At 44.7% G+C, this 27409-nt stretch overlaps 3 protein-coding genes across 5 annotated transcripts; 1 reads left to right on the top strand and 2 right to left on the bottom strand.

The window, feature by feature from the left end:
- The first annotated feature begins 2165 nt into the window (after positions 1–2165).
- Dan (protein distal antenna) lies at positions 2166–8113 on the top strand. Its single transcript, XM_070660681.1, has 2 exons — positions 2166–2563; positions 3089–8113. Exon 2 carries the CDS (start codon positions 4006–4008, stop codon positions 5362–5364), a length of 1359 nt encoding a protein of 452 aa, XP_070516782.1. The 5' UTR covers positions 2166–2563; positions 3089–4005; the 3' UTR covers positions 5365–8113.
- Positions 8114–10440: 2327 nt separating this feature from the next.
- Mta1-like (metastasis associated 1-like) lies at positions 10441–22085 on the bottom strand. Of its 3 annotated transcripts, XM_070661260.1 has the most exons (12): positions 20798–22083; positions 19620–19687; positions 19324–19417; positions 16281–16463; positions 14265–14510; positions 13910–14178; positions 13642–13830; positions 13143–13565; positions 12433–13027; positions 12161–12301; positions 11786–12047; positions 10441–11572 (listed from the first exon to the last, which is right to left on the bottom strand). In XM_070661260.1, the coding sequence occupies exons 1-12, from the start codon at positions 20910–20912 to the stop codon at positions 11434–11436; spliced, it is 2724 nt and encodes a 907-aa protein (XP_070517361.1). In that variant the 5' UTR covers positions 20913–22083; the 3' UTR covers positions 10441–11433. The 3 variants fall into 3 exon arrangements, with proteins under 3 accessions (XP_070517361.1, XP_070517362.1, XP_070517363.1); XM_070661261.1 differs by lacking the exon at positions 16281–16463 and having other exon boundaries at positions 20798–22085; XM_070661262.1 differs by lacking the exons at positions 16281–16463; positions 19324–19417; positions 19620–19687; positions 20798–22083 and adding an exon at positions 15733–15816.
- Positions 22086–22748: 663 nt separating this feature from the next.
- Positions 22749–26679, bottom strand: H (transcriptional corepressor hairless). The gene is made up of 3 exons (XM_070661135.1): positions 25075–26679; positions 24136–24945; positions 22749–24063 (listed from the first exon to the last, which is right to left on the bottom strand). Exons 1-3 carry the CDS (start codon positions 25418–25420, stop codon positions 24029–24031), a joined length of 1191 nt encoding a protein of 396 aa, XP_070517236.1. The 5' UTR covers positions 25421–26679; the 3' UTR covers positions 22749–24028.
- Between the last annotated feature and the right edge of the window lie 730 nt (positions 26680–27409).

Below are 27409 nucleotides of genomic sequence, written 5' to 3'. Positions count from 1 at the left end.
ACACCAGAACGCCATCGATCGATTTTCCTCTCAGCGTCGTCGTCGCCTTGTTGCCCATCGCCCCCATCAGCCTCCTCCACCCCGGTCCCCCTTTTCGCCCGCCGACTCCCCCTGCCGTCGCGGGAGCTTCCTCGCGCCTCTCGCGACGCGGTATTGGCGCGCGCGCGAGAACTCGATTCGTTAATCGTAGATCGAAGCCGCGCCGCGCCGCGCTTCGCCGCGCCGACGGCTGGCGCGCGCCTTATCCGCGAAATCATATTTTTGTTGCCGCCGCGCTCTTAGCAACGCCATAGCCACCGCGTATATTTCACGCCCGGGACTGGGGTCAGCTGCTCTCCGCGATATACGCGCTCGAGATACGAGCGGCGTCGCGGCCGCGGCTAAAAAGAGAAAATTATTTCATCGGCCAACCGAGTTAACAATCTCCGCGCAAATTTCACACGCCGATCGATCGTCGCTAGGCCGACGCGCCGAAAACCCGTCGCCAAGAGTACGCCGTGATTTATCGAAAGACCGTCCCCTCATCCGGAAACACCTTGTTTATCGAGCGTCTTGTTACGTGGGCTATTTCACGGGAGAAATCATCGATTCTCCCGCGCGCGTCCGCAACTCGGTTTGAAAGTTATCCGCCCGTACTCCAATAGTGTCCAACTGATGCTTTCAGCGTGATTTGATTAATTATAATCTCGTCTGACGTTACAATTCCGTTATCTTCGACGAACTCGAAATCGATCGATCGCTCGCGAGATAGCTCCTCCGTATCTTTCGCCCGCGACGGCTCTCTAGGCGAGCTGTTCTCCTCTCGCGCCGCTGGTAAAAACTTTTTTTTTCTTTTTTTTTTTATCCTCTCTGCGTCGCGCCCGGCAAAAATCCTATATACATGAAAAATAACGTGTTGTTTTAAAGATTTTATTTATAAGCCGTAAGAAACGCCGCCGTAATAATAATAATAATTATAGCTTCCAAGGACGGCCGAAGAAGGCACGCGGCCGTCCTCGTGCGCTTCGCCGTCGCCCGCGATACGCTTTCATCCGAGATTCTAGCAAAGTTAGAGCTCTGAAATCCTAAACGCGCGCGGGGACAGCGATAATTATCGAGAGTAGGACGCCTCCCTCTCCCTCCTTCGCGCCGGCTCTCTTTCTCCCGAGCCTTCCACGCGGTGAAAAACGAGCCGGTATACGTGACGAAATGCGGTCGGTCCTCGCGCGTGTATCGCCTCGACGAGGCCGCGGGATATCGGGCCGCGTACAGGTACACAACTTGCCGCGCGTATTCGCGCGCGCGGGCAACGGTTACCCGCGGTAAATTTACCCGCGAATTATCGCGAGAGCGAGGTCTCCTTTTGCCGCGCCTCGCCCGGTCTCGCCTCGCCTCGCCTCGCCGCGCCCGGCAACTTCGCTCGTCGAATGCTCGTACGGATTTTAGGCCGCGCGCTCGTAAATCCGGCTCTCCCTCGGGGATTGCCGGCGGAGGTGGCGGGAAGGATTTAAGGGTTTTGCTGCATCCGACATCCTCTGGCCCTCTTCGTCTATCTCTATCTCGCTCCGTCCCTCCCCCCCTTTCCCCTCTCTCCTCATATCTCCCACAAAAGGCCGGCGAACCTCGGCGAATGTTATAAATATTACGGAATTTTCTTATGTAATTTGCCGCGAGGGCGGCTTTTTTTTTTTTTTTTCCCGCCCGGTCCGCGCGAAGATTCCCACTCACCTTCCTCTCCTCCCCCGTCCCTCCACGCGTAACAATGACGTGACTCATCGCGACCGTTTGAAAATATTATTTAGGGAACGGTTGATTGATCCGTTTAAATGTATACGACTTTGCCGACGCGTAAATTGAGCCGGGGACGAAGCCGGCGCGCTGGTTCGCGCGTTAAATAATCGCTAAATAATATTTTTGTTAACGGCGGAAAGGAGCCGTGACGTTGAAGCGGTTCGCCAACAATTTCTGGGTCTATAGGGTAGGGAATCCTCGGATGCTCATTCGCCGCGGGGTCGAACAGCGGCATCTTCCTCATCGTTGTCCGGTACTCCGATGGGTCAAGTGACAGAGAGAAAAAGAGGCGTGCGACGAAGGGCACAGGAAGGGAGCGATACTCGCGAATTGTCTGCGAACGCGGAGGGTCGGGCTTGGTGGGGAAGTTGCTCTCGTCGACGCCGTTGGTGCGAGGAGAACGGAGAGACGGTATAGAGTAGGGTGGATGCGCGCGAAATGTGTGCTGGCGGGGCGCGCAAAGGTGGAGGGGATCATCTCGCTGACCAGTCGACCGCCGCGAAGGCAGCGGAGTTGGTGTTTAGTTGCAGTTAGTCGTCCTCGTCGGCTACGACATGAGAAGCCGGATCACTCGGTAGTACGGGATACCGGTGGCGCAGTTTGGAAGTAGTTATAGTTTCAAGGAGTGCGACACGCGTGGGGCAAGTCGCGGGAACGCCAAGTTGTTCCGAGGTTACTGGAGAAGACCGGATCCGGATCCAACCGACCGACCGCTGTCCTGAGGAAGCGTGGGTTCCAGATCGTGGAGGATCCAGGGGGATTTAAAGCGCGCACGGGTCACTTGGAGTGCATGGTAAGTGATAATTTTCATTATCCCGGCGGGGTCGGAGCGCGCGACGGGGTGTTTCTCGGGAATAAATTTTCGACCTTTGCGATAAATAAGCGATCGTGATCGACGGCTCGCGGACGAGGATGCGAGGGCGGCGTGATCGGTAGCGGTCTCGGTTTTTTTTTTCTTCTTTTGTCTGGCGGTCGTGCTCAATCTCGCTGGCGCGCGGCGGAGGCGCTCAAAGGCGGCGCGAACGCGCGGAGAAGAGAAGCGTAAAGGCGGGCGCGCGTGTTTGTCGGGGTATTACGCACGGTCGCGGTCGCGTTCAAGCGAATTTAGATCGCGAGGCGTCCTCGGGCGACAACGGCGGGCGAAACGCGCCGGCGAAAACTGATGCTCGTGCCGGCGCCGCGATCTTCTCGTGACGGAACGTGTGTGCCTATCGCTATCTCCATTTCACCCGTTTCGTCTATCTCGCTCACGCTCCGACTACCACCCCAACCACGCTATTCCTCGTGGTACAGCAATAATATCGTTTCCCGCGCGCAGTGCGGATTGGCTGGTGCAGTCGCAACCGGAGGAGCGGAGGAACGCCGGGGAGTACCAACACGCTCCGTTTTACTCGCGCTAGCGCCGTCAACGGGAGAGGAGCAGAGGAGAGCGGTGGAGCGGCAAGGTGTAGAGCCAGCCGGCAGCAGCGGTAGTGCCTTGCTTCGACGGAGGGCAGAAACGTGCAGGAGCGGGGGAAGAAGTGAGAAAGAGAGAGAGAGAGAGAGGAAGTGGTGGTTGTAGCCGCCCGACCGACCGACCGAGTTGTTTCATTCATAAAAAAGTTCTTTATTACTCTCTGTGAGCGCATGTGCTATTCCACCACGGAGGAGGAACGAGTACTACTACTCCCCCGACCGGCTGCGACGGCGTAACCACGTTTACACACAGTATTATTTACTACTGTGCGAGATACGAATCGGCGCCACACGCCGTACTGGCAGCGTGCCGTACGGATCGCGTACCGTTCTCATCTTCGTGCTAGTCATCGTCCATCCGGGGAACGGAATTTCTGCGAGTGTCTCGTCTTGAGCTAAACGCATTGAACTCGAGTGTGTCGTGTCGCATGAGTCAGTGTGAGTCCGAAAAAAAAAAAATTAATTAAACCAAAAAAAGACTTAAATAAAATAATAATTAATCGCCATCAAGTGACAAGACAACGAGGAAATCAGCGAGCGAGGGCAATCCGGTTGCCATTATAACGTCGCGAAGGACTTCCTGACGGCAACCTGGATCAATCACAAGAAGAAGCCATAGATCTCTCCCCAGAGAGAGAAGACGGGGGGAGAGCTACGGAACGAAGGGATCGCAGGCAAACTCGCGAACGTCGGCAGCATTTGAGCTTTCGAAATTACAACCTGGTCAGGTACGACGCGTTGAACGTTAGCGATCCCGGACCGAGTACGAGCAGGCAAACAATGCCGCGAAACGAGTCGCGGTCCGCAGGCAAGCGGCCGATGCGAGCGACCACGCCGCAGGAAAAAATGGACGCTATCGGCAGGGTGCACACCGGGGAATCCAAAGCAGCGGTGGCCCGAGATATCGGCGTGCCTGAATCGACCCTCCGTGGATGGTGCAAAGCGGAGGAAAAAATTCGCACTCAATTGAATAATGTAAGAGCTACGGGGACCTACGAGCATATTTTAACGTCCAGTTCCGAGAACAGTGATAATAGTCTGCCGGGATCCTCGTCACGGTCAACGCCAACCCAAAACACAATGCCGTCGACTTCGGGAGGCGCGGAGAAAGTCGGCGACGAGCCTGAGGCCGGACCGGCTCCGAAGCGGATAAAGCAAGAGAACAATTACGTACTACCTAGCGCGAGTGCGATCAGTGCCACTGGTTCGATGAACGCTACCGGTTCGATTAATGCGTCTGCTCTAATTAATAGTATGAATAATATTAATAACGTGAGCAATATGAACAACTTGAACAGCATGTCAACGTCGTCTCGAGGGGCCTCCGATCTGTTGATCAGCCCGTTTTTGTACTCTCAATTATTGGCAAACGACCCGAAGCACAGCAGCACCGTGGCAGCTCTATTTCACTCGATTCTCAGTTCCTCCACATTTCTGCATTCGTCCGCGAATCTTCTCGGCGACAATATGCATAGGAGCAACGGCACGCTGCCCATGTCGATGGCAAATATGTTGCCCGCTAACAACATGCTAATCAACGGCAAAAGAAAGTACGGTTCTTCGGGATTCACGTCGACCGCGGACGTTTCGTCGCGCGTCTCTACGAGGAGGCAAAATACTCTATCGTTAAATACCGCGAAGCCATCCGGGAGCACTTCCCCGTCGAGCATGTTCGCGTCGACGAATGCCTCCAAGCCGTCGACGTCGGTGAACAGTAACGCGGAAGTGGGAGCGTCCGCAGCAACAAGTCTGTCTGCTGCGAAATCACCGAAAGAAAACACCTGCAAAAAGCTCGATGCCATAATATGTCAGCTGCAGCAGCAGCAAAACGCGGGACCGGCCGAGCGCGAGTGCAGCCCAGCTGAAATGATGTCGAATAACGCAATGAATAATAATAACAATAACGTCGACCACGTTGACAACGAGACCACGAATCGTAAATCGCCCAACTCCCTGCCGCCAGGATTCGCCGACATGCTGATGTACTGCTCTAAACTCGTGGAATGGCTGCAAACTTACGGATCTCCGATCTGCACCTTCCAGCAAGTGACTCAGATAAGGATAATTCTCGATAACATGATGAACTGGGCCAACTCTAAGGAAATTAAGCCCGAGAAGAAGGCCAACGGCTCGAGCTAGCTGAAGCAGCGACGAAAGTGACGTGTGAATAAATTGTAAATAATCTTCTGTATAAAAAGAATTGACTGAACGAGGAGTGACGTGTACATAGACGAATAAGTGTACATTTGTACATATTAGATTGCATTTGTGTATAGTGCGCAAGGAATCGAGTCGGGATAGTACACGACGGATCTACATAATCCTGTATATACATGTCGTACGCGATAGATCCACGATTTACTACTTTATTTCCTGCCTCATTAGCGTTTTGCAGAATGTGTTTGGCGAAACAATGATACGACGTTCAAGGAACGGAGGGGGAGGACTTGCGGCGGCAGTTTTTCCTATATTTTTCTACCTCTTAGGGTAGTTACTTCTAAGTTTGCGATTCATTTCCTTAGGTAAGAGTATCCGTTCATTTTTATCTATTTCAATGTACGTATATTAATTTTTAAGCTTTGCAATTATTATTTTTTTTTTTTTAATTGATGATTGATAATTAATGATGACAATTGCTTTCGGATTGGTTAACGAATAATTTCTAGCGCGGAAATTATTTAAACGAAAGTATTTTAAATTGGTTCTGATAATTGATGACGACTATTGGCTTCCTATATTGGTTAATGAATTACTTTTATCGTGAAAGTTTTTTAACTGAGAGTATTTTTTATTGGCCCCCCGATAATCGATGACGACAATTGCTTTCATATTGGTTAATGAGTTATTTAAAATGTAATCGTTATTTAAAAATGATTATCGAAGAGATATTGATAAATATTTAAAAGTAAAAGTATTTCAAATTGGTATTGATAATTGATGAGATGACCATGATGATGATGATTGCGTTCATATTGAATGATGAATAACTTTTAACGTAAAAGTTATAATTTTAGATCGCGTGTGACTGAAACATTGGACAGTTTGTTGACTTACCATTATAAAAGCTTTGTCCAGTGGCCGGTACTCGATGTGATCGTTGATAAACTTTACGCATCCATGCCACGAGTATAGTTCCGAATACGGCAGCGTACTTCGTTTGATACTGGTAGATACAAATTTCTACGCAAAGAGATTTTTGTAACGACGTAAGACGTATTTTCTGTGTTTCTCTTTTATGTTACTAAATATTTCTATTAATTAATGTATTAATTAAATATTTGAAAAGTCAAATATTTACGTACACTTGAGCAGTATTATGTATGATAGTTTCTATAAAATAATCGCGTATGAAGATATAAGATAGAGGTTTTCTTTTCTTTTTTTTTCTTTTTTTTTTTTTAATTGCACGACCAATATAAGTCACAAATATGTAAAAAGTTTGAAGAAAAGTTTCTTATACATTCCTTTGAGTATACATATTACGAATGACTTTTATAATAAGTTAGTGAGATTAGTTAATTTTGGATTTAATTGACGAAGTGTCAATTCTGTGGACAGCAGCAGTAAATTATAAGTATTTAGTTTTGTCTTTTTAAATTTTCTCTCTCTTTTTTTCTCTCTAGTATTACTACGAAAAAGTTATATATAACATGACAAAAGTTAAAATGTTTGAAAAAATTAGAACTAAGAAATTAAAGAATTTAATTGTAAAAAAAATATATATAAAATTATAAAATCTGAAAAAAAAAAAAAAAAGTTATACAAAAACTTAAGACTGAAAACTTCCTGAAAATATGTAAAAAAATTTACTTTTTAATTTGATTATAATTAGGTTACTTTCTAATATCTTAGAATAATTTTTATACAAATGTAAATTATGTATATAGTTTTTTTTTTTCTTTGCATTTTTATCTTTATGCAAAACGATATTGCTGGACACATGATTGACACTTTATTAATTAAATCACATAGTATAATATTGTATGATATAGTTTTAAGAAGATAGTTTTAAGGTGTGAATACGACATGTACATATGAGAATTCATAAACCAAAGGAATACCGCCGAGCTGTGACTTAAAAATAAGACTGTTACTTGCACTTGTGTGCAAATGGTATAGGCGATTTATTGTAAAAATATGCGAGAATATATCGCGTATCTTCATGCGCGATTATTTCGTTTGCTGACGTGTAAAGTTGCTGTAAAAGTGCGTACAAAATGTAATCACAACGACGCAAGATACTTATAAAATGGCATAAGAGAGACGCAAAAGAAAACCGATTACTTTTAACGATGTTTTCAAAAGTCGCTTGAAATTTTTTAGATGCGTAAGTCATTTGTATGATTTCATTATTCATTTTTTAATTTTCTTTTTTTTTTTTTCGAAATATTTTTTTTTTTATGTTTATTCGTATTAAGAAAAAAATTCTCATTAAAATGAGAGAAGCTAGGGAGATACGGGCAAAAGCGATAATAAAGTCAATGATATCTTTTCGTGCAAAATGATTCTCGCACGTAAAGATCAATTGTTTATTGAGACTGCTTTGCCCACGCGATTCGCGCATTTAGAAATTTAACGCGAAATTCGGTTTTGCGTCTATCTTCTGAATGTATAGCCAACAGCTCCAGTTCTAGTTTCATATTGTAATCAGTGCTCGATCAATAAGTTTTCATTAATAATAATAAAAAAAAAAAAAAATTGTGAAAATTTAGCAAACATTGAGCGAACGTTATGTTCATTAGGACACCACGATCACAAATTCTTCGATCGTGACGATATTTTACTTCTGATGTTTTAATTTTTGTAAAACGAATAATCACTTTGTACGAAATTCATGAGCAAATTAAAAAGACAAAAAAAGTACAAAAATAAAGATGAAAAATGTAAATATTGGTATCTATTAATTTAATCCTACCATCACCTTTCCTTTGATCTTTAAAGAAAACTATCGCAGTTCTCATTACCTGTAATAAAAATTAATTCGCGTGATAGCTAATTGTAAATTAGTATCAAGTATCACTTGATAACTATCCAGAATTTCGATCTAAATTCCAATAAGAATCGCGTAATCTTTCAATATCAATGAGAATCTTTAATATTGCAAAAAAAAAAATTTTCTTATAACCTCAATTTTAATATGCTTCATTTTAAATTCTTTTCTCTACACAGCAATAACATAGTGCGTGAGACCAGCTGATGTTGCGATCAGCTGATATTACAGCTGAGTTTATCAGCTGATTTGATGTTTCGCTAAGTCATACTTATAACATTTTATTAATAACAATCTCAAAAGATTCTGCAATCTGCAAATAAATAGTTCAAAAAAAAAATTATTTTCTACCGCAAAATGTTATTCCGCAAGTATAATAAAACATTCGCAGCTTCCGTAATATTAATCTCGCGTTGACGATTATATTGATCGAAATGAAACCCGCGTTGCTAATTAAAGATTCTCGCAGCTTCCTACGAAATCAAGTTTCACTTACTTGTACGCGGCATTCGTTCTCGCAGGCCATCAATAACGGCCGGCGGTTCGGGTACCTCGCGTGGAATTGCCGACGAAAGTTCTCCGCGTACCATAGCAGCAGCCGCTCTTTGTCGCTGACGCAACGGTAAGTATCCGGAAGTGATCGCGCATAGAGATCTTCGGCGATCGTCGGTACGTCCGGCCAGCACAGTTTAATCAGGCACAGTTTGCGCTGCACTTGTCGCAGGATCTCGCCGGCTGATCCCTCGAGAACGAATTTTTCTACCCCCTGCCCATTGTCCGGGCGTTCGTCCGGCGAACGCAGGTAGTCGAATTCGAATTGACCGTCGGCCGCGCTGTTCGTCACGGTGCGGTCCATCGTAACGCTTCAACGACCGTTGCGTGCGACCGGATGCGGAGGCAAAAAAAATTTCGCGTCTCACCCGCCGATCGACGCGGTTATTTATTGGTAATCACGGTGCCACGATTCATAATTCGCTTTGACGTGTACTACAAACAAGCCGTCGGTCCCTACGGCAACGTGCACACGAGGAAGAAGTATTGCGGCGGCGGGTAAGTATCGTTTAGGTGGCAGCACCAAGCGGAAGGTGCTGATGTCACAATTATTAATCATTTGCAACACTATTTGTTTTCGGGGAATAATTTTGTATCCATTGACAGAGTGGCAAACCGAACATTATTTCTAGCGAGAACATTGACAGGCACTTTATTTTTAACGTCTTGCGTGAAAAATTGTATTGCTATTATTATATTTTCTTTTTTTCTTTGGAGAGAAAACTTTCTTTCGAACTGTGAGTGGGAAATGCTTTTTTTGATAATTATATCCCAAGAGAGTGAATAGACGATGAAGAAGTATTGTGACACATCGATAAGTGAGGTGTCGTTTTCTTCAGGTAATTTTCAGATTGAACAACAGCTGAATATGTCACGGTGTACAGGTAAAGAAGTTGGAAGTAGCCTTTTTGACAAAGATAAACGTGTTAGTTGTTAGACCTTTTCACTTGAAAAGAAAGAAGAAGAGCTTTTTGGCTATTTTGGTGTGTTGTATGAAATAGAAATATTAATATTTTACTTTATACTTTGAAATAGATTTTACGACGAAAACCGAATAAATCTTGCTATACACGTTCTAACAGATTGTCAATGATGGATATCTAGAGTTTAAAAGCAGTTTCGCGTCGATTGCTTGACGATCAAACGGGAAAATATATGTATATATAAGTTACTTACTGAAATATTGTATTACAAACCATAGGTTTAATGTATCCTCTTGTTTCTTCAGCTGCTTTTTATTTCTTCAAATTCTTCTGATACTTCTATATAATTAATCCAATATAACTTAATTTTTACTTTATACTTACAAACTTAACTTCAATATTTCACACGATGTTAACAATTACGTATACAAAAAGAAGAATAAAATCTTACTTTTTTAACATGAAAAATATAAATGATTAAAAATGTTGCGCTTTAAACGCAACTTTTATACATCGATTATTTTCTCGGAATATAAATCAGAATATAAATTAATCATCTCATTCGATCTAAAAAATGAAATTTGAAATTACTTCAGCCGTTTCAACGATAGGATAAGGAAGGAAATACATCGGGAAAATATACGTGCTTAATATGAGAATTTTTCAATAATGTTGGTATCAAAACTTTTCATAAGCAATTAGATTCTTTTGGAACAAGAATCAACGGCAGCCGAGATATGATTAGGATACTTTTTTCACTTATGCTTATGTTTATTTATTAATTTTTAGACGGAAGTCATCAAACTTGAAAATTTAATAAAAATATTCACAGTGAGCATTCCTTCTTTCTCCCACACGTACTAATTCATTCTCTCGCTCGATTACATATTCTCGCGCGCGCACTCTCTCTTTCTCTCGCTTACGCTTTTTCTCCATTACGCATTCGTTTCTTATCAGACATTCGTCTCTGTTACCTGCATGGCCGTATCATTAGTTGCGTCCAGAAAATACAACTCTTCAGTAATTAATTTCTGAAAAACATTGAAGTCGAAGTATGTATTACTTCGTTCCAAAGTTATTCAAAAATATCATCATTGTGTTTTCTGTACATTCATTCATGAGCTTATTTGCAGGTGTCGGCCAATATTTTTTTTTTTAATCGCTATTAAATTCGCACCGATCACGCTTTCGGTACTTGGATGTGTACATGTATATATTAAGAGTGTATGTGTGGGACGTGTATATGTATTGTGTGTCTTCTCGTGTCACATTGCTGTCATGTTGCATAAGTGTGTATAATGTATATGTACATTTAATTATTAATAATTATTATTAATAACAACAATAATTAATACGGATAGAAAATCATGTTTCACGTTGAATGACTTAGTTCGCTGAACATTAATTTTTCAGTAGTACTCCATAAGTAGTGAAGTCGTTACAGTTCAACGATGTTCTCGATTGTTCAACATGTACGATCAAACGAGGCCTTTTTTTTTTCTATTACCACGACCTGCTCGTCTTCCAAGAGAAGAAAAAGAACTCGTCATGGAGCAGCTTTCAAAATCTTCCGGTTCTAAAGTTAACGATTGATGCTCTATCGGAGTTACCGATGACAATACACAGAACGTCTTGATCTTCATTATGTGGTAGCTTCACTTATTAAGGATTATGTTAACAGCGTCATGCCTCACAAACTGACATACAGTATTGTCCGAATGTGTTCATTCTGATTGTGCCGATTCAATCCAAGATAACGACCATGTCGTCTTGACGACCTGCTCTTTGGAGGTGAAGCTGATTCAAAGGAAGTGACATTCCGCGCCACGGTTTGCGCGCCGCTCTTCGTAACTCCACCGAGGCCAAGGTTCTTCTAGCTCTTCTAAAATTCGATAAGTTAAAAAAATTAACACACTAAACGCATTTATCCTAAAACCATAATTATTAATAAAAATATTACAATAAAAAAATTTTCTATTTAAATTTAAGAACGTTATTAATATTAAAGATTAAAAAATAAGAATAAGTAGTAATTCAATCACAAATGATACATCCATTTCTTTTTTTTTTCTTTTTTTTTTATTTTTATACTAACTTGATCTGTTCGGTAGCTCGGAAGTAGACGTCATCAGGTGCGTCCATCCACGACATGACCTGCTTACGAGCGTTACTTCTAGACAGCGGCGGACCATGTGGCAGCGTATGTGGGTGTGAGGCTCTACCGTTAAGAGGTGGTGCGAGAGGAAGAACTGCGGGTGCGGGATGTTCTAACGTATGTTTCGGATGCAATTGTTGTGAATGATGAGCCCTTTTCGTGGGTGGTCCGCTAGAAGGAAGCCCAGCGTTCAGGGCAATACCTAAAAATGAAAAAATAAAGACTCGCGACAATTTCATAAGCTCTTTCACACCTTTTACTGTAGTAAAACGCGTATGATATTATGTAGATTAAGCGTATAATAATAAAAATTACCATCTGAACCGTTAATTTCGTCGAACGGTCTTGGGCGTTTCAAGATATTCTGCTGGGTTGACATAACAGGCTGAGGTGGCGTCAACGTGAGCCTGTCCACCTCAGGTTTGTTTGGGACTCTTTCGTATAAAAGACTGCCATCTAAAATGTTAATAATTTATTTTCAAACAATGTGTATTGCACATATCTATATATCTATTTGAGAATAATTAGCTAAATTAATTTTTTGTACAATATTTTAAATAAAACGTAAGACTTATCGAGTTATATACCTGGTGCTTTTGGCGGACGTGGAAATGAGACTCGGTCAGGCTGCTTGCGTTGAGCCGGAGCAGTCAATGTCAACCAATCCCAATCGCCGGGCTGCCGGGGTGATGGATGATCGCCTAAGCGCGAGGCGATGTCGATCACTTGAGGACGCGGCCGAGGCCGTACGGCGCGTGCAAGGATACGTAGTTCTGTAGGAGTTTTGGATGTCAGCTGGGCGCATAGGTGCCGCAACGGCGCGGCATTCACCGGTTGATGAGGCGCCCGCGCGGCGTGACGTGTGCGCAATTGTGCGGCGCACAGACGTCGCGCGGCTCGCGCCAGCAAGGAGGTGCGTAGGTAGAATGCGGACCGTGTCTTCATGACCGGCCGCGGCGAACCGCCGCCGCCGCCGCCGCTTCCGGCAGCGCCGCGCAAATCCACTCCATGCGCGCTCGCGTAGTGACGGCTCAGATGAGCTTTCAATTTGAACTCCTTGCCGCAGGTGGGAATGCTACATCGATGCGGCCTGTGCGCGCCACCCATCCCCTTGCTTTCTTCGTCCGATCCGGCGCCGGCGCGTTTCCTTTCGAGATCGACGTCGTCTATGCGCGACGGCACCTGTTTTGTAGGAGGAAAAAAAAAAAATAAAAAAAAAATAAAAATGAAAAAATATATATATATTTTTTTTTATTGATGCAGTATATTTTCATTGTTAAAATAGTTTTATGCATACCTTGAGCCCTCCGTACTTTTTCCAATACGTCCAACAAGATTGACAGAGACGGTATTGCATATGTGATGGTCCCCAGGCGTACCACTGTGGACTCTGGACGACTTGACAACTCTCACATGGTTTTCCACCGACTCCAACCATAAGTATTCCGGAATTATCACCCACCATGCTACCATTACTATTACCGTTCAAAACGCTGGTAGGTTTTCCGTTACTATTGCTGTTACTATTGCCCAAAGGTACAATCGTGGCGGTGGAAGGAGCAGTCGTTGATGTAGGCGTCTTGTTATAATTCGGTATATAAACTTGCTTTAATTTACTTTCCGCCTCCACAGCTTTCACTCTTTTCTGCTGCACGTATCGATCTGTCGTTTTCCACATATAATAATACTCGATTACATTCTTCAACGTTTTCCACGGTAACTAGAAAAAATAAATATATGTTAATAAGCTTATTCAAACGTAGTAATTTTATTCAGTCGTGTTAATGTTTGCTTACAAAGTCTGCTCGTATATCGGAAAAATCCTTTCCGTATTTTTCAAGCGCTTCTTCGAAGAGGTTCGCCTCGGATGCGCTCCATTCTTCCATTTCGTCCCGGCACAATACGGGACCGGTACTAGGTACTAGAGACGCTAAGGCATTCGCTAAGTCATAGGCATGCAGGTGCAGGGTGTCCATTGCATGGAACTGAAATGCAATTAACAAAATTTCAATAAAATGATATTCTCTGCAAGAATATTTAATTATTTGTTTATATTTCGCTCACCAAAGTGATGTCTCTAGATGCAGCAGCTGCGGACATATGCAAGGAGGGCTGCTTAATGGAGGACGAACAGTCTAAGGCTCTTGCGAAGGTGCCTACTGATCTGCTAACGACGAGGAATTGATCAATCTGGCGATCTGTCAAATTGTGTCTCGGAGTCCAAACTAAAGTCTCCAAATCTTGTAATCTGCGAGGATCTGCTTCTCTCTCCGCGGGTGTCAATACCGCTGGTATATCCGTCGCTTGATATCTACTACCTACTCTAATTTCGCCTATAACGTAAAATTAATTTTGCTAATATTAATTATTTGTCTTGCGTATATCACATATAATAAAAAATATTCTTTTGATGTTTTACCTTTGTCAGCAAGCAAAGTACGCTGAGCAGGGTCAAATACTAAGCAGTAAAAAAATGAATCTTCCTTGTTGAGATAGCTCGTTAAAGATTCCGTTTCGTTCAATAACGTAACGCAGCATTTGCCCCTAATGTGCGTAGCGGGCATCGTTTCCACTTGTCGAGATAAAAACAGTTCTCTATGTTTCATTTGGTGACGTTGCTTAGAACTTAATTCTGTTACTCCTCCAGGAACACCTTCTTCCATCCCTATATACGATGAAAAATTAAACATAATAATATTCATGTTGGATATCGTAAAATAAAATATTATTTTGCATATGTAAATACTTTTCTTTTTCGAATTACAGAAAAAATGTATTTATTCATGACAAAAGTTAAAAAAATTAAATTATATATTGTACAAAATAATATATGTAATTTTTTAAGCAAATAATCTTTAAACTTTAAACCGTGAATTGTTGCATTTTAATTTTCGTTAATATTGATTCAAAGCAGTCATATCACTATAAAAAAAGAATGCATTTTTTAAAGAACATGCAAAAGAAGAATGCAATAATGATAAGGCCCATTGTATCAAAGATAAAGACTAAACACGCGAGGAAACAAAATACTTAAACTCTGGTATTTAAATATCCATGAAGCTATTTTTATTTTTCATTATCATTTGCGTTTTTTTTAAAACTTTTGTATTGTAATGAAATTCGATATCGATTTAGTATCGAGTGGAAGTTAATTCAAGCTATGTCTTTAAGTTTTCGGCTAACCCAAAATTAATATGTTCCAAGTACAGTGTTATCTTTTTAATTAATCTTTTATTTATATATTTCACATAAAGTTAAAGTAATGAAATAAATGAAATGCGGGGACACGACAAACCGCTTGAAATTTCGAGTACTGTACTGAACCAAGAAAAAAAATAAAATAAAATAAAATAAAATAAAAAAAGAAAGAAAGAAAGAAACGTTAGCAAGAGCGGGCAACAAAAAGGCAAACAAAAAAAAATTATATATATATCAAGCAAAAACAATAGCCTGTAACAATAATCTGGAAAGGCGATTAACTGTCGATAAAAAAAAAAAAGATATCTTTTAGAGAAGCCTCGGATTACTAAAGTGTCATCGTAGTGATGCAGCGGGATTCTTTTCATGTAAATGATTGGTGAACGTGATTAACTAAAAGATTGAAAATAGTTAAAGTTAATAAACCGGGTTAAATAGAATTTAAACAACACTCAGAAATAAGAAAATTTATTGTTTTAAATTTTAAATACTGAAAAAAATGTGAAAAATCAATAATACTGAGTGAGATATTTATATGATTCAATGCAAATGAATGATCTGTACGGGCACTTTTTTTTATATATACATATATATAATAAAAATCACCGGGCCTCTTGTCTATTAACTAAAAAAAAAGAAGTCCGATTAAGCCCAGTTTACTATCTCTTTGGCCTTACAGTGTAACTTGCCTTGACTTGCGACACACACCAAGATTACAAAGAATTTTGATGAATCCCGCCGCTAAATCAGTAGCCTTGTATCGTCACTGGCTTCTGTATAAGATTAATGAGATAATCAAAAGATGCAAATTGTATGCCGTTTACCGACGAATCTATGCATCACTAAGTTTTGTGAGCGAAATACTTCTCAACTTCAAAATTTATTAGTGGCATGCCAAAGTAACCCAGCTTTTGTAATTCAAAATATAATTTATATTTCTATCTTGAATAATTATTTATTGTAACATCATTTTTACAAGTCTAAATAAGCAGGCACTACGAACAGTTTAAAAAGGTTTAGGCTCAACGTCAGACATTTAATTGAATGTTTAATGTATCAATAAATGTATAAAGAAGTTAAGTTTCACGAAATAAAACATACGTTTTACATAAGTGAAAAGACAGTTCCTCCATAAGTTTCTTATAATTGCTACTTTTTACAATCGCTATTTCGCCAGCACAAAGCTCGATTAAATTCGTCGGCAATGGTCATCTTTTGATCAACTACTCTCACTCACCATGGGGCTCTTGGGCCTCCGATAATGGGGCCTTCAGCCAGCCCCCTTTCCCGCCCCCTTTGATCATCACTTTGGGCCCGATACCATCTTTATTAGTCATTTCCTTAGTAGTGTCGGGATTCTCGAGTTTCTGATTCTGTGTACTCGCAGGGGATTCTGACCTCTGCTGCTCCGCGCTTGCCACTGGAATTTTCATTACAAGAAACCCACTCTACGTATTTCTCGTCTTTCTAATCTTGTACACAATAGACGCAGGAAGATAACGTACGACTGTGCTAAGCGCAATACTATCTTACAGCCCTTACGAATTCTACCGAGTCACCCGCCTTAAGTTCACGCTTTTCTGCCCTATCGATTCCGCACGTTGGCCGACACGTCGTCCGGCTCATCGTGATTGCGCAATTGCGTTACGTGCGATTCACGAATCCTGATTATCACGGCCAATTCCGTCCGCGCTTCTATTTACAATTCATAGCTCCACGTCGTATTTTCATTCGCGCGACGAACGAGATCAATACCTCCGCCACGTTGACCGTTTCTCCGCGAGGAGCGAGGATCAAAATACCATCTCCGACGTTGAATTTCGAGTTTCGCGGACGTATGCATAATACGATGGAGGATATATTCTATAATTAGCGCCTGTGAATTTTTGCGTGGTCCGAACTTCGGTCGCTTCCACCCTGTGCGCGCCCGGGGTGGAAAAGCGCGCGGAACAAGAGGCAGCGAATCGTTTTTGCGACCGACCCCGCAGGGCGCGGAACGAGAATAAAAATTCATTACGGTCGGCCGGACTTTTGCCATCATTAAATGAGCCGTTGACTCGTCCAACGCGATTTGTACGCGAGAGTTTCGCCGGCCGGCGTGAGCATAGGCCGCAACCGATTTCTCCACAAAGCCCTTTTCCTTCGCCCCTTCCGTTCTCCTCTTGCAGTCACACGCGGACACACCCGGGTGCGATAGCGTTTGTAGTGCGTGTGTATCGACTTCCGCAAAAGACAAAGGAGAAACGTATATTCCCCCCCCCCTTTTTTTTACACGAAAATTCGAGGTACCTCGGAGGAATAAGAGAAAGAGAGAAAGAAAGAAAGAAAGAGAGAGAGAAAACACACGACGAAAAGGGGAGAGAACCCAATTCGGAGCAAATACCGCTGGACGAACGCATATACACGGACGACGAGACCGTTACATACATACATACACACACATACATATATATATATATATATATATATATATATATATATATATATATATATATAAATACTCAGAAACACAGACAAGAGAGAGAAACGTGTACATATACATGGGGCGCGAAAGAAGAGGAGGAGAGGAGAAAGAGGAGGAGAGGAAAACGGGGAAAAGGGGAGTAGAGTTTGGCGAGGCGAGGGGAATGTACGTACGGGGGAGAGTGGTAGCAAATGCTTAAAACGAAGATGGCTAGTGGGGCCCACCATTTTCGCCCGGGCACACACGTACACACGTGTCTGTGTGCATCGGTGTGAGGGAATACACGTAACATATACCCAAGCAACCCCTGCGTCAGCCATCCATTTAGTTGAGGGTGGTGGGTGGACCGGGTGGGTGTAGGGGGAAAAAGGGGGAAATGGAGGAGGCGGAGGGCCGGGAGGTAGATGGAGATGGAGGAGGATGAGGAGGTGGAAAAGGGGGACCTAGCGGGTGCACCAGCGTCCCCCTTTCGCCCATCCCCCTCAGGCAGATCGATACAACCCCCGTCTCCCACAACCCGCCCAACCACCCCCGCAACTTTACTTATTATACATTCCCACCCCAAATCCCCGCGTCTCATTATCTTTGTCATTGCGAAGGAAAAATCGAGGAAGTCCCGGGATAACGTGCAACTCTACGCGCGCGGCGGGCGAAACAGAAATGCGTGCGTGCGTGCATGCGTGTGTGCATCTGTATATGCGTACGTCTCCTGGAAACGCGATTTTTTTTTATTTTCCGCCCTTAGAGAACGTATCAATATCGGGCGAGCAAGCGAGTCGTTTCGCGTCAAAATTAGCCGCGTGCGAAACGTTCACACGAGCGCAAGATTTCCCGAAAGCGTTTCCGGGGTTGATCGATCTAAAAAAAAAAAAAAAAAAAAAAAAAAGCGAGAGAGAAATGTCTCTCGAAAGGCTGTATATTTCGTCCTTTATAGACATACTTTCATAGATTCTCGCGACAACGGATTCCGCAAATCGAACTTAGTTCTCTCCTCTGATTACAGCCGTGTGACACGGCGACAATCGTAAAAGTAGCGACGCATTCGTGATTCGTGCAGAACCGAGAGGCACTGTACGAGTTGTATTACAGAGCACAGCACGTACACGCACGCAGATGTATGTGGTGTCGCACGCGTCCCCGATATATCTCTCAAATTTTCGTAGCGGCTGTATTCGCGAGAGGTGTCTCTCGTCAATAATGATTGCCAAAGCGGAGAAAATCGATACCGCCTGGAAATTGCGGGCAGAATCTTCCGTGCCGGGAGATGAAACCGTGTTCGCGGATGAATTTTCCTCACCTATGAACGGTTATCGATCTGCTGCACGCCGGCGAGCGTTAAAACTAAAACTCGTCCTTCTCGTACTTTATGGTAATTCGGCGCCTCGTTCGTGTCGTCGCACTTTGCATACGCTCGGCAACCGCGATTTCGTCGGACCGTCGCGAGCGGGTAGCGGCCGCGCTAAAGAGTTGATTTCCGATGGGCACACCGCGTGAGATCTCGCTCCTTTTCCAAGTCGTATTAACGAAAGCAAGCATTCGTGCGTTGTTAGTAATACGTTAGTATACAAATTGAAATCCGGAGGTGTTACAGAACGTTCGTCAGAATATCTTCTCGAAGAAGCGTGTGTTTAGCTTACGTCTAGAAAAAAGGAAGTATTATTTTCCACGTGGAAACGTGCGTGAAGCAAAACGTAGAGAGAAAAATCGGAACAATTCTATACTAACGTGAAACTCACTGACACATAGTCTTCCCACACCTTTACAAATGTTTACGATAACACGATAGTTTTGCGGCGCGTGGACGTGTGCTACTTACATTGATGCTTGTCCGCCAGCATAACTAAGGTAGGCGGCAAATCCCTCCGCCTGAAGAAGCACATGACTTTTGCCTCCACATTCCCGTTCGCGGTCTGAAAGAACAGGAAACAAAATAATTTAACGAACCTTATGTCGAGTCCACTGACATGCACGTATCTGCATTAATTAAGAAGAGACTTTAATATATCTAGATACGAGAGAGTACAAGAATATAAATAGCCGGTCGATCCTCATTATAATTTCTCGCTAAAATACAAAAACGTCACTGCGGCGACGCCACTCTTATCGTCTTACCTTATTTAATTCCTCTATCCTTCTAATTTGATACGGCGACGAGGTGGTGGTCTCAAAATACACGTAATCTAAAAACACAGCAATAATATTAATTATCTCATTAAACAAAAAGTATGCGTTATAATTTCAAGAAACTGTTGCGTCTAGCGTTAAAAATTTCAAGGGAGATTCGTTAAAAAATACATTCTTAATAAGAAAATAAAAAGGAGAAAGAGAAGATTGAAGTCTTCTTAGAATAATAACTCGAATTTTAAAACATCTTTTTATTTTTTTTATTTATAAAGACAAGGGCAGAAAAGTGGAGGTTTTGGCCTGACGTCCACGCCGTCGGCGTCGTCGTCACCGTAATACAAAAGAGCAAAAAGAAAGGAAACCGTAGGGGATGCTGGAGCGCGCGGAGGGGGAGAAAACGAAAAGGGAAAACGATCTTTCGTCGACGGAGATCTAGCGCGCGGTAACTCGTGCACGGCGTATCGATACAACGAATAGCTGCAGTTCCAGGCAGTAATCACCAGGATCCAATTTTGATCCGCGAGATTTGTCGCGCAAGAAATTAGCGTGACCTGGACTCGAGAGAGAAAAAGAGAGGCAGAGAACGATTGCACGGGGGAGGAAGGTGGCGAACGAAGGGCAGGGGGGAAACGCAGGACAGGGGAGAGAGACGGAAAGAGAGAGTCAAAGGGAAAGAGAGAGAAGAGGAAGAATGGAGGAGTCGGATGGGCGAGAAGAGGGAGGGGGGGTGGAGGAAAAGCCGGAGCGTAGGTATAGGACGTTACCAAAGGGGGGAGAGAACGGGGGGAAACGAAGAGGGGGCCGAGGGGTGGCGGAGAGTACGAGGGAGATCCAGATGAAGAGTGGAAAGAAGAGAGGGCGCGCGGGGAGCGGGGGCGAACGGTAAAAGCGGGAGGGGAAGGGGGAAGAACGCGCCGCGCGCGGAGGGTATAGGGGACGCCATTGCGATGCCATTTGCAAACATTAATTTCTCGGAGTTAATTAAAGCCGCTATCTCTCTTTCTCTCTCCCCCTGTCCTTCTTTCCCCAGGTCCCTTGCCCTGTATCGAACTCGCGATAGCGACGACGGTGAAGACCGCCGATGTCGTCGCCGTTGGCGAGCTAACCGACGTCTCTTGGACGTCGGGCGACAACGCGGCCGCGGAATGCATGCGGTTATACTTTACCTCCCACCCGGTACATGTTGGCCGTCATCTCGTTGGCGTCCTGCGTGGACCCGAGAGCGAAATTGGCGTTCTCGTGGTTACTGTGGCCCTCGTGGTATTCGGCCGGCATCGGCATCAAGACTTGGTCGTCCTCCGCAACGTGTGTTACAATCCCGCGGTCGCTGCGCCGCCGATCGCGGCACTCGCACTCTCTCGCTCTCTCTTCGTCTAATTATCACCGTCTCTGTCGCGCACGGCCGCTTTCTGTCCCCCTGCTCCCTCCGGCGGGTACCACCGCGTACTACACTGTCTCTTTCCCTCTCTCGCTCACCTGAACGGAGTACGGTCAACACCTCGCGGCGTATTCACTCCATCGTGTTTGTTTGCCCATCGTCGATCCGCTACTATTAAACTTTCGTGCCCGTCCGCCTCGCCGCCTGTGCGTCCTCTGTCTGTCTGTCTGTCTCTGTTCTCCCGGGGAGAGAGGGGGAGGGGTTTTTGCTCTTTCTATTGCCCTATCTGCGTCCTCTTCTGTCTCTGCCCCCTTTGCCGCTTTGTCACTCTCTCTCTCTCTCTTTCTCTCGCGCCTTGCCTCCCGCTCTTCTTCCCGCCCGCAGGGGATCGTACAGTTGCTACCTGTGTCTTCGCTTTCCGTCTCTCTCTCTCTTCCAGCGGCGGAGTACTATGTTGCGTGCTTGCCGTCGAACTGTTATTCACAACACTCAGGTATAACGTCCCGCTGCACCGTTTTCAACGACACGCTACCTGACGACGGCCGAACAAGCGCGCGTGAATGCACGAATACGCGGACGGTGCGTGCATGCGGTCGTACCTACCGTACGTACGTTCAAACGTACGTGCGTGCGTGCGTATGTGCGTGCGGGTACACGCAGTACGCAGACACCGAAGGGCGGGAAAATGGCCCGTGCGGGGCACAGAGATCGGCTAAACGCCGCCGATTCTCACGTGCGCGCAAGAGGGCTAGCAACGCCGTCGGCGGGAGCCGCTGCCACCGCGGCTCGTAGCATCGAGGCCGACACGGCCCGCCATTTTCGTGTCGGCGAGCGCGAGCCGCTTGCCGAAGGCTGCGCCGCGGACCGCCGCTTCGCCGCCACCCGAATCCGTTCCCTCGCGTTCGGAGCGAGGCACCACTCCGCGCCTACGAGTCCCACCGTCCTCTCGTCTTTCCGCGAAACCGCACTCACCCGTTCGCTCTCTCGTGCGGCGTCCACCGTCGCGCGGCCGCCGCGTCGTGTACGTACACGTCCCCCTCGAGCTAACTCGCGATCCACCGCTCTTCTCTTCGCGCCTGTGCGAGTCGCGAGAAGGCAACGCACTCGCCAACAGAAGTAACGGAGAAATAACCGATGGCGGATGCGTGAGCGCCACCATGCAGCCGCCGCCGAAGTGGAGTAAATCCGTGCGCAACCGCCGCGTACTCTCTATACACCGCCTGATCGAAGTCCGGATCCCTGATTGGTTTGCCACTCGACCCCGAGATTTTCTTCGACTTCCGCCACTTTTAAATCTCTTCAACTTCCACCCGGCACTTTAAATGGCATTTTACCAAGATTTCATATTTTTAATTCTATCGTAATAAAGCTAATCAATACCTCACACTAATTTGCACAGTCAATTAAATTTGACGTTTGTTTAAACAAACGAGCATATGCGAAACAGTCCAGCCACTTTACAGTCGAAGTTAAAAGCGATGTCTCTGATTATCTCGCTGCTATCTTGATCACGCTGTTGTAAATTGTTGCTATAATCAAATGTAGAATAGTAATCGTATTATTTTAATTTTTGAGCAGTTATTACAATTGCTACAAACAAGTAACATAAATAATGGTATAAATATAATTAGATAAAGGTTTATTAAAATATTAAATAGTTAATTGCTACGGTCGAAAGAGAATACTTTAGGTTTTTGGATGCGTGGGCACCTAATGGTAAATTAAATGATATTTGTACGTAGTATATGAAATATTTATATTTACGAAATTAGTCTTTTTCTATACAATTGCTAATGCGCAGTCACATACTTCTCCATTTTGTCGGAATCGCTAAAAAGAATCGCGTACGCGTCGAACAATTAAAATTACTCACTTATTTGTAGAACCTGTGCGAGCTTGCCTTGCTTTCACGTGAAATGTTTCTCGATGCATCTGACTAATAATAAATAGAGCAACGAATAAATGTCGATTTGATGAAAATACATGTAACACAAAGATATATTTATTATATACACAATATATAGTGCCTCCTTTTTATAATAATACACATCCGCGACAACGTTCATAATTTAATTTCATGGAATTTTGTTAATTATCTGTAAGGCACACCCCACGGTCGTTACCAAAGTAATTTTTGTGTCTTCTCGTATTTTTGCGTTATATATATCATATAAATAACACTGTATACCATTGTGGATATATTCTATTAGAGCCTAAATTTATTATGCATTTCTATCTTTAAGAATAATTAATACGCTAGAGATATAGAGGCAATAATCTGTTCTGTACATAATCCTATGTCTTTTTTATCGACTTCTTTAAGATAATGTACCATTTTTTTCCATTTATGATAATAATGACAGTAACGTTATAAGAATAACGGGAAAATGCATAAATGAGATGCACAGGATGAGACCTGCTCCTGCACAGGTTTACGCGTGCGTTCTCCCGTTTTCGTCGCGATATATATATATATAAAATATGAGTAGCAATGTCGAAAATAAAAACGTACGTACGAATAACTCGCTCGATTGCCAATACATTCCCGTGTTGACTATATATAAATTCACCATCGTTTTAAATAAAAAGAAATCGCGCAAATCGAATCTTCTATTAATTTTTTTTCCCCTTTCTTTCTACAGTTTTACTCTCAAATCGCATGCGATAAAAATATGTGTAAGATGTACACATATTTACATTTTCTATTCATAACGTTTTTGCATTTTACCACTCACGATTTTTTCTTTTTTTTTTAATCTTGCATGTAATATTAATATAAAATACCTATGCCGCCATTGACAAATTTATGCATTTGTATGTACAAGTATAGCTCTCCCCAAATCCAATTATCTGATTTCATCGTATTTGTCTCTTTCTCTTTCTTTCTCTACTTACTAAGATACTATTGTTTTATGAATAAAAAAATACTAATATGTATATCGCATTGTCGTTGCACGGGCAGTGTTTGCATAGTATTTTGTCCACTCGTAAGGCACCAACTCTATTGGGATCCTGAGATTCAACCCGAATGCTTCGACAGATTCAGAGGCATATCTACAAATAAAAAATACATATGTAAGCACATTTTCAAGTGTCTCATTTATTCTTATTTAAACTAATATATACCTGAAGGAGGTGTGAGAGTTTGTTCCCTATAGTCTTTGTAATGTGGAGACGATGGATGAGAATGTGGCGGTGCGTACAATTGCATAGGAGGCGAATAGTGGACGGGAGACGGATAATGAGGTGCCATCCATAGAGGTGCCGCCCTATACGGTCCAGGTGGCAACATCGGTATCCCATAGAGCGGATGATGAACGGATGTATTGCTGGATCCGATATAGGGATCGATTCGTACCCTCGGATAGGCGTTAGTCGATGAGTATTTCACAGGTTGCCGGTCGTCCGGCTTCAGCAATGTCCTCAAGAAACCCGGCTCGGGACTCGGTTTGTCCTCCCCCAAGATACTCGTTATACTGTACGACGACACTTGCTTTGAGGAGGGAGTCGGTGGCGCACTCGTTGTGCAAACCGGCTGCGGAGTGGCCCGTCTTTTGGACGCCTGATCCTCCAGCGAGACTCTCTCCAGTTCTCGCAATATGCGTTTACGAGGCGATACGACATTAGGATCCAGCAGGCGCGCCAATTTATCGATGATCTGAATTAATCTGCCCGATGACGACGTACCGTTCAATTTTCGCGAGGCTCTCGTCGAATAGGCCGTCGTTGATTCCGAAAATGAAGGCGCAGTCGTGGAATCTAACGGGCGCCTGCGTTTTCTCGCTATCAAACGAAGATGTGTGTACAAGCGAGTCTTCGGATTTCGACGATAATAAAAATTGAATTCGGTGGTTATCCTGCGTCGGGGATGGGTCTGCTTCCAGCAGTGATCTCTCTGCCAAGGACTGGATTGGACCGACGAATTGTCATCGGAAACTGAAAACAAAATGCAGCATTATATATTATACACTTAATTATTGAAAACAGGAATGAAAGATCTGATACACAATATTAACAAATGTTTTTTAAAATATAATGAACGTATCAGTGCTTTCTTTAACCTACCACTGAGGGAAGTAGAGCTCTCCTGTCGATTTGGGATGGTACTAGCAGGTGGCCAGAAGGTTTTCTTTGGCACAGGAAACCACGTAGTCTTTTCTCCGTCCCTGCGATGAGAAAGTTCCAAGATGAACTTTCCATCTTTGAAGAACTTCAAGCGACCTCCAGGAGTTGGCAGTAGATTGCCGTCGATACGTTGCACCTCCGTGTGATGAGCTGGCTGGGGGCTTGAATTTTTACCATTTGCCTTGGCGAGGGTTGGGTGCAATGTAGGTGGATCACGCGAGCACATCTCTGTCGTGCCCCTCACGTGACCTGCGTGAGCATGACATTCTGCTGACTTTTCGCGCATACTGACACCTTACCGATATCCATTTTCCTCCGCTGGGCCTCTCATACTTGGTCCTTCCAGCTTGCGGCACACCAAGGTAGCAGCTTGTTGACTTTCTCTCAGACAGTTGAATCTAAGTGCTGAAAATGTTGCAGCATTTGGAGACAGCGGCGAGAAGCATGTCTGCGCTCCAGTGATCTCTTTTTTTCTGTCATCCGACAGAAGCGTGGGTGTGTAATTTAAAAAGTCTGAGGCACGTGTGTCAAAACGCGTGCCAGTCGGACGGTACGTCAGAGATTGCGGAGCACAGAAGTCATGACTCGCGGGCGATCATGATGGCTGACAGACACATATACACACGTACACACACAGCGGCCTGGCATCGAACCGTGCCCGTTTATTCTCTGACGAGGCACGCGGGAGGCAGAAACGCGTGACCGTTCTCCGGTGTGATCCGTCGTTGGCTCGGTCGCGGTGTCATCGTACCAGCGGAGTCACCAGCGCGCGGGCAGCAGCGTCGAGCGCAGCTCCAGACGGAGGAGCGACATGTTTCATTATATACCTATTTTTTTTTTTTCCCCTCTTCTTGCACTCGGGGAGTAACAACGTGCGCGTGGCGGCGGCGATCGGCGCCGGGTCACCCCGATGATCGGTCTCAGGTTGGGGCCGTCACGGCCCAAGCTCGCGAAGAGAAATCCGGTGTGTTGGCGGTCGGCCAGACGAGACAGACACCCACCCACCCACGCACGCAGGGCACTACCGCCTTCCGCTTCTGCTGGCTATTTCGCCGCCGGAGTATCGCGGCGCATCGTCCTGGTGTAGGTCCGCGGGGACGGGCGCCCCGAGCACCCGCGGTCCGCGCGCCCTGGATGGTCTCGCGCAGCTTGCGAGACGATACGGCGAAGGGCAGCAGTCCGCGGCGGTGGAGATGATCGCACGGCCGCGACACATGTGTTTCACTACGCACCCCGCGAGCGCGGCCACTCCGCGCGTCCGTCGCCGGCACGGGCCCCCCGGTATTCCGCTCCGTGCACGCGCCGACCTCGCAGAAACACCAGCCAGCCGTCCGCAATTCGCTCTCTCTCTGCGCGATCCTCTCTCGGCCCCCGTGCCGTCCGCGAGCGGGAGGGAGGGGAGGGTAAAAAGAGCGCACCAAGTTACACCAAGTTGCCTCCTTGAGTCGACGGTGTCGACCCTTCTCTCATCGACAACACTGCTCGCGGTGGCGGTTCGCGTTCCGCGCGTTTCTCGCGTCCACCTCGTCTTCTCTTCTCTCTCTCAGATTCTTGCCCCTCCCCTCCCACCCTCTCACCGCGCCCGCTTTGCAAGTTTCGCGATTCCGACTGTCGATCGCGTTCGTTCACATTTGTTATCGCGCGTCCTTTCGTTCGTGAAATCGTTACCTCGTTCCTGATGAAAATCGAAACCTCGAGCCCGTTTCGTCTTCTCTTTTTCCTATTCTTCCCCCCTACCCGCCTTGCCGAAATGTTCGCGTTTCGTCTCGTTTGTGTCAAATCCGCGGAATATTCCGCTCGTTCCGCTTGTTCCGACTTCTGGCCTCCGCGGCGCGAATGGAAACGCGCGCGAAATTCGTATCGGCGCGATCGCGATTCGATGCGCCTTCTCTTATTCTTCTTCCTCGCTTTTTCTTTTCTTTTTCGTCCCAGATGCCGTTGACTGGCATCGCTCGAGTGAGACGGACCTTCTGAAGAAGCGTTCCACGCTGATCGAGCGAGATGCCGGGGAAATATCGTTTTTATTAATCGGTCTGCAAATATCCGCTTATTTTCTGAATAATGATACTGCGATTATCTTTCACATTTAAAAGTCTTTATATACTTGATTTTTTTCGTAATCTTCATTTGTACCAAACCATTCATTAAGATATTTTCGGCATTCTCTTAAACGATTAAAAAAAAAAAAGAACATTATCAACAAGTATTTTCATCACGATGTCGCCATTCCATTTGTCAATGCCGATCGCAGATGTTGCTAATTGCGAAGTGGATT

The sequence above is a fragment of the Cardiocondyla obscurior genome, linkage group LG08 (assembly GCF_019399895.1).
Source record: "Cardiocondyla obscurior isolate alpha-2009 linkage group LG08, Cobs3.1, whole genome shotgun sequence".
In the NCBI taxonomy this organism is placed as follows: Eukaryota; Metazoa; Arthropoda; class Insecta; order Hymenoptera; family Formicidae; genus Cardiocondyla; species Cardiocondyla obscurior.
Note: the sequence above shows the minus strand (reverse complement) of the source record. Positions and strands in the feature narration are given on the sequence as shown.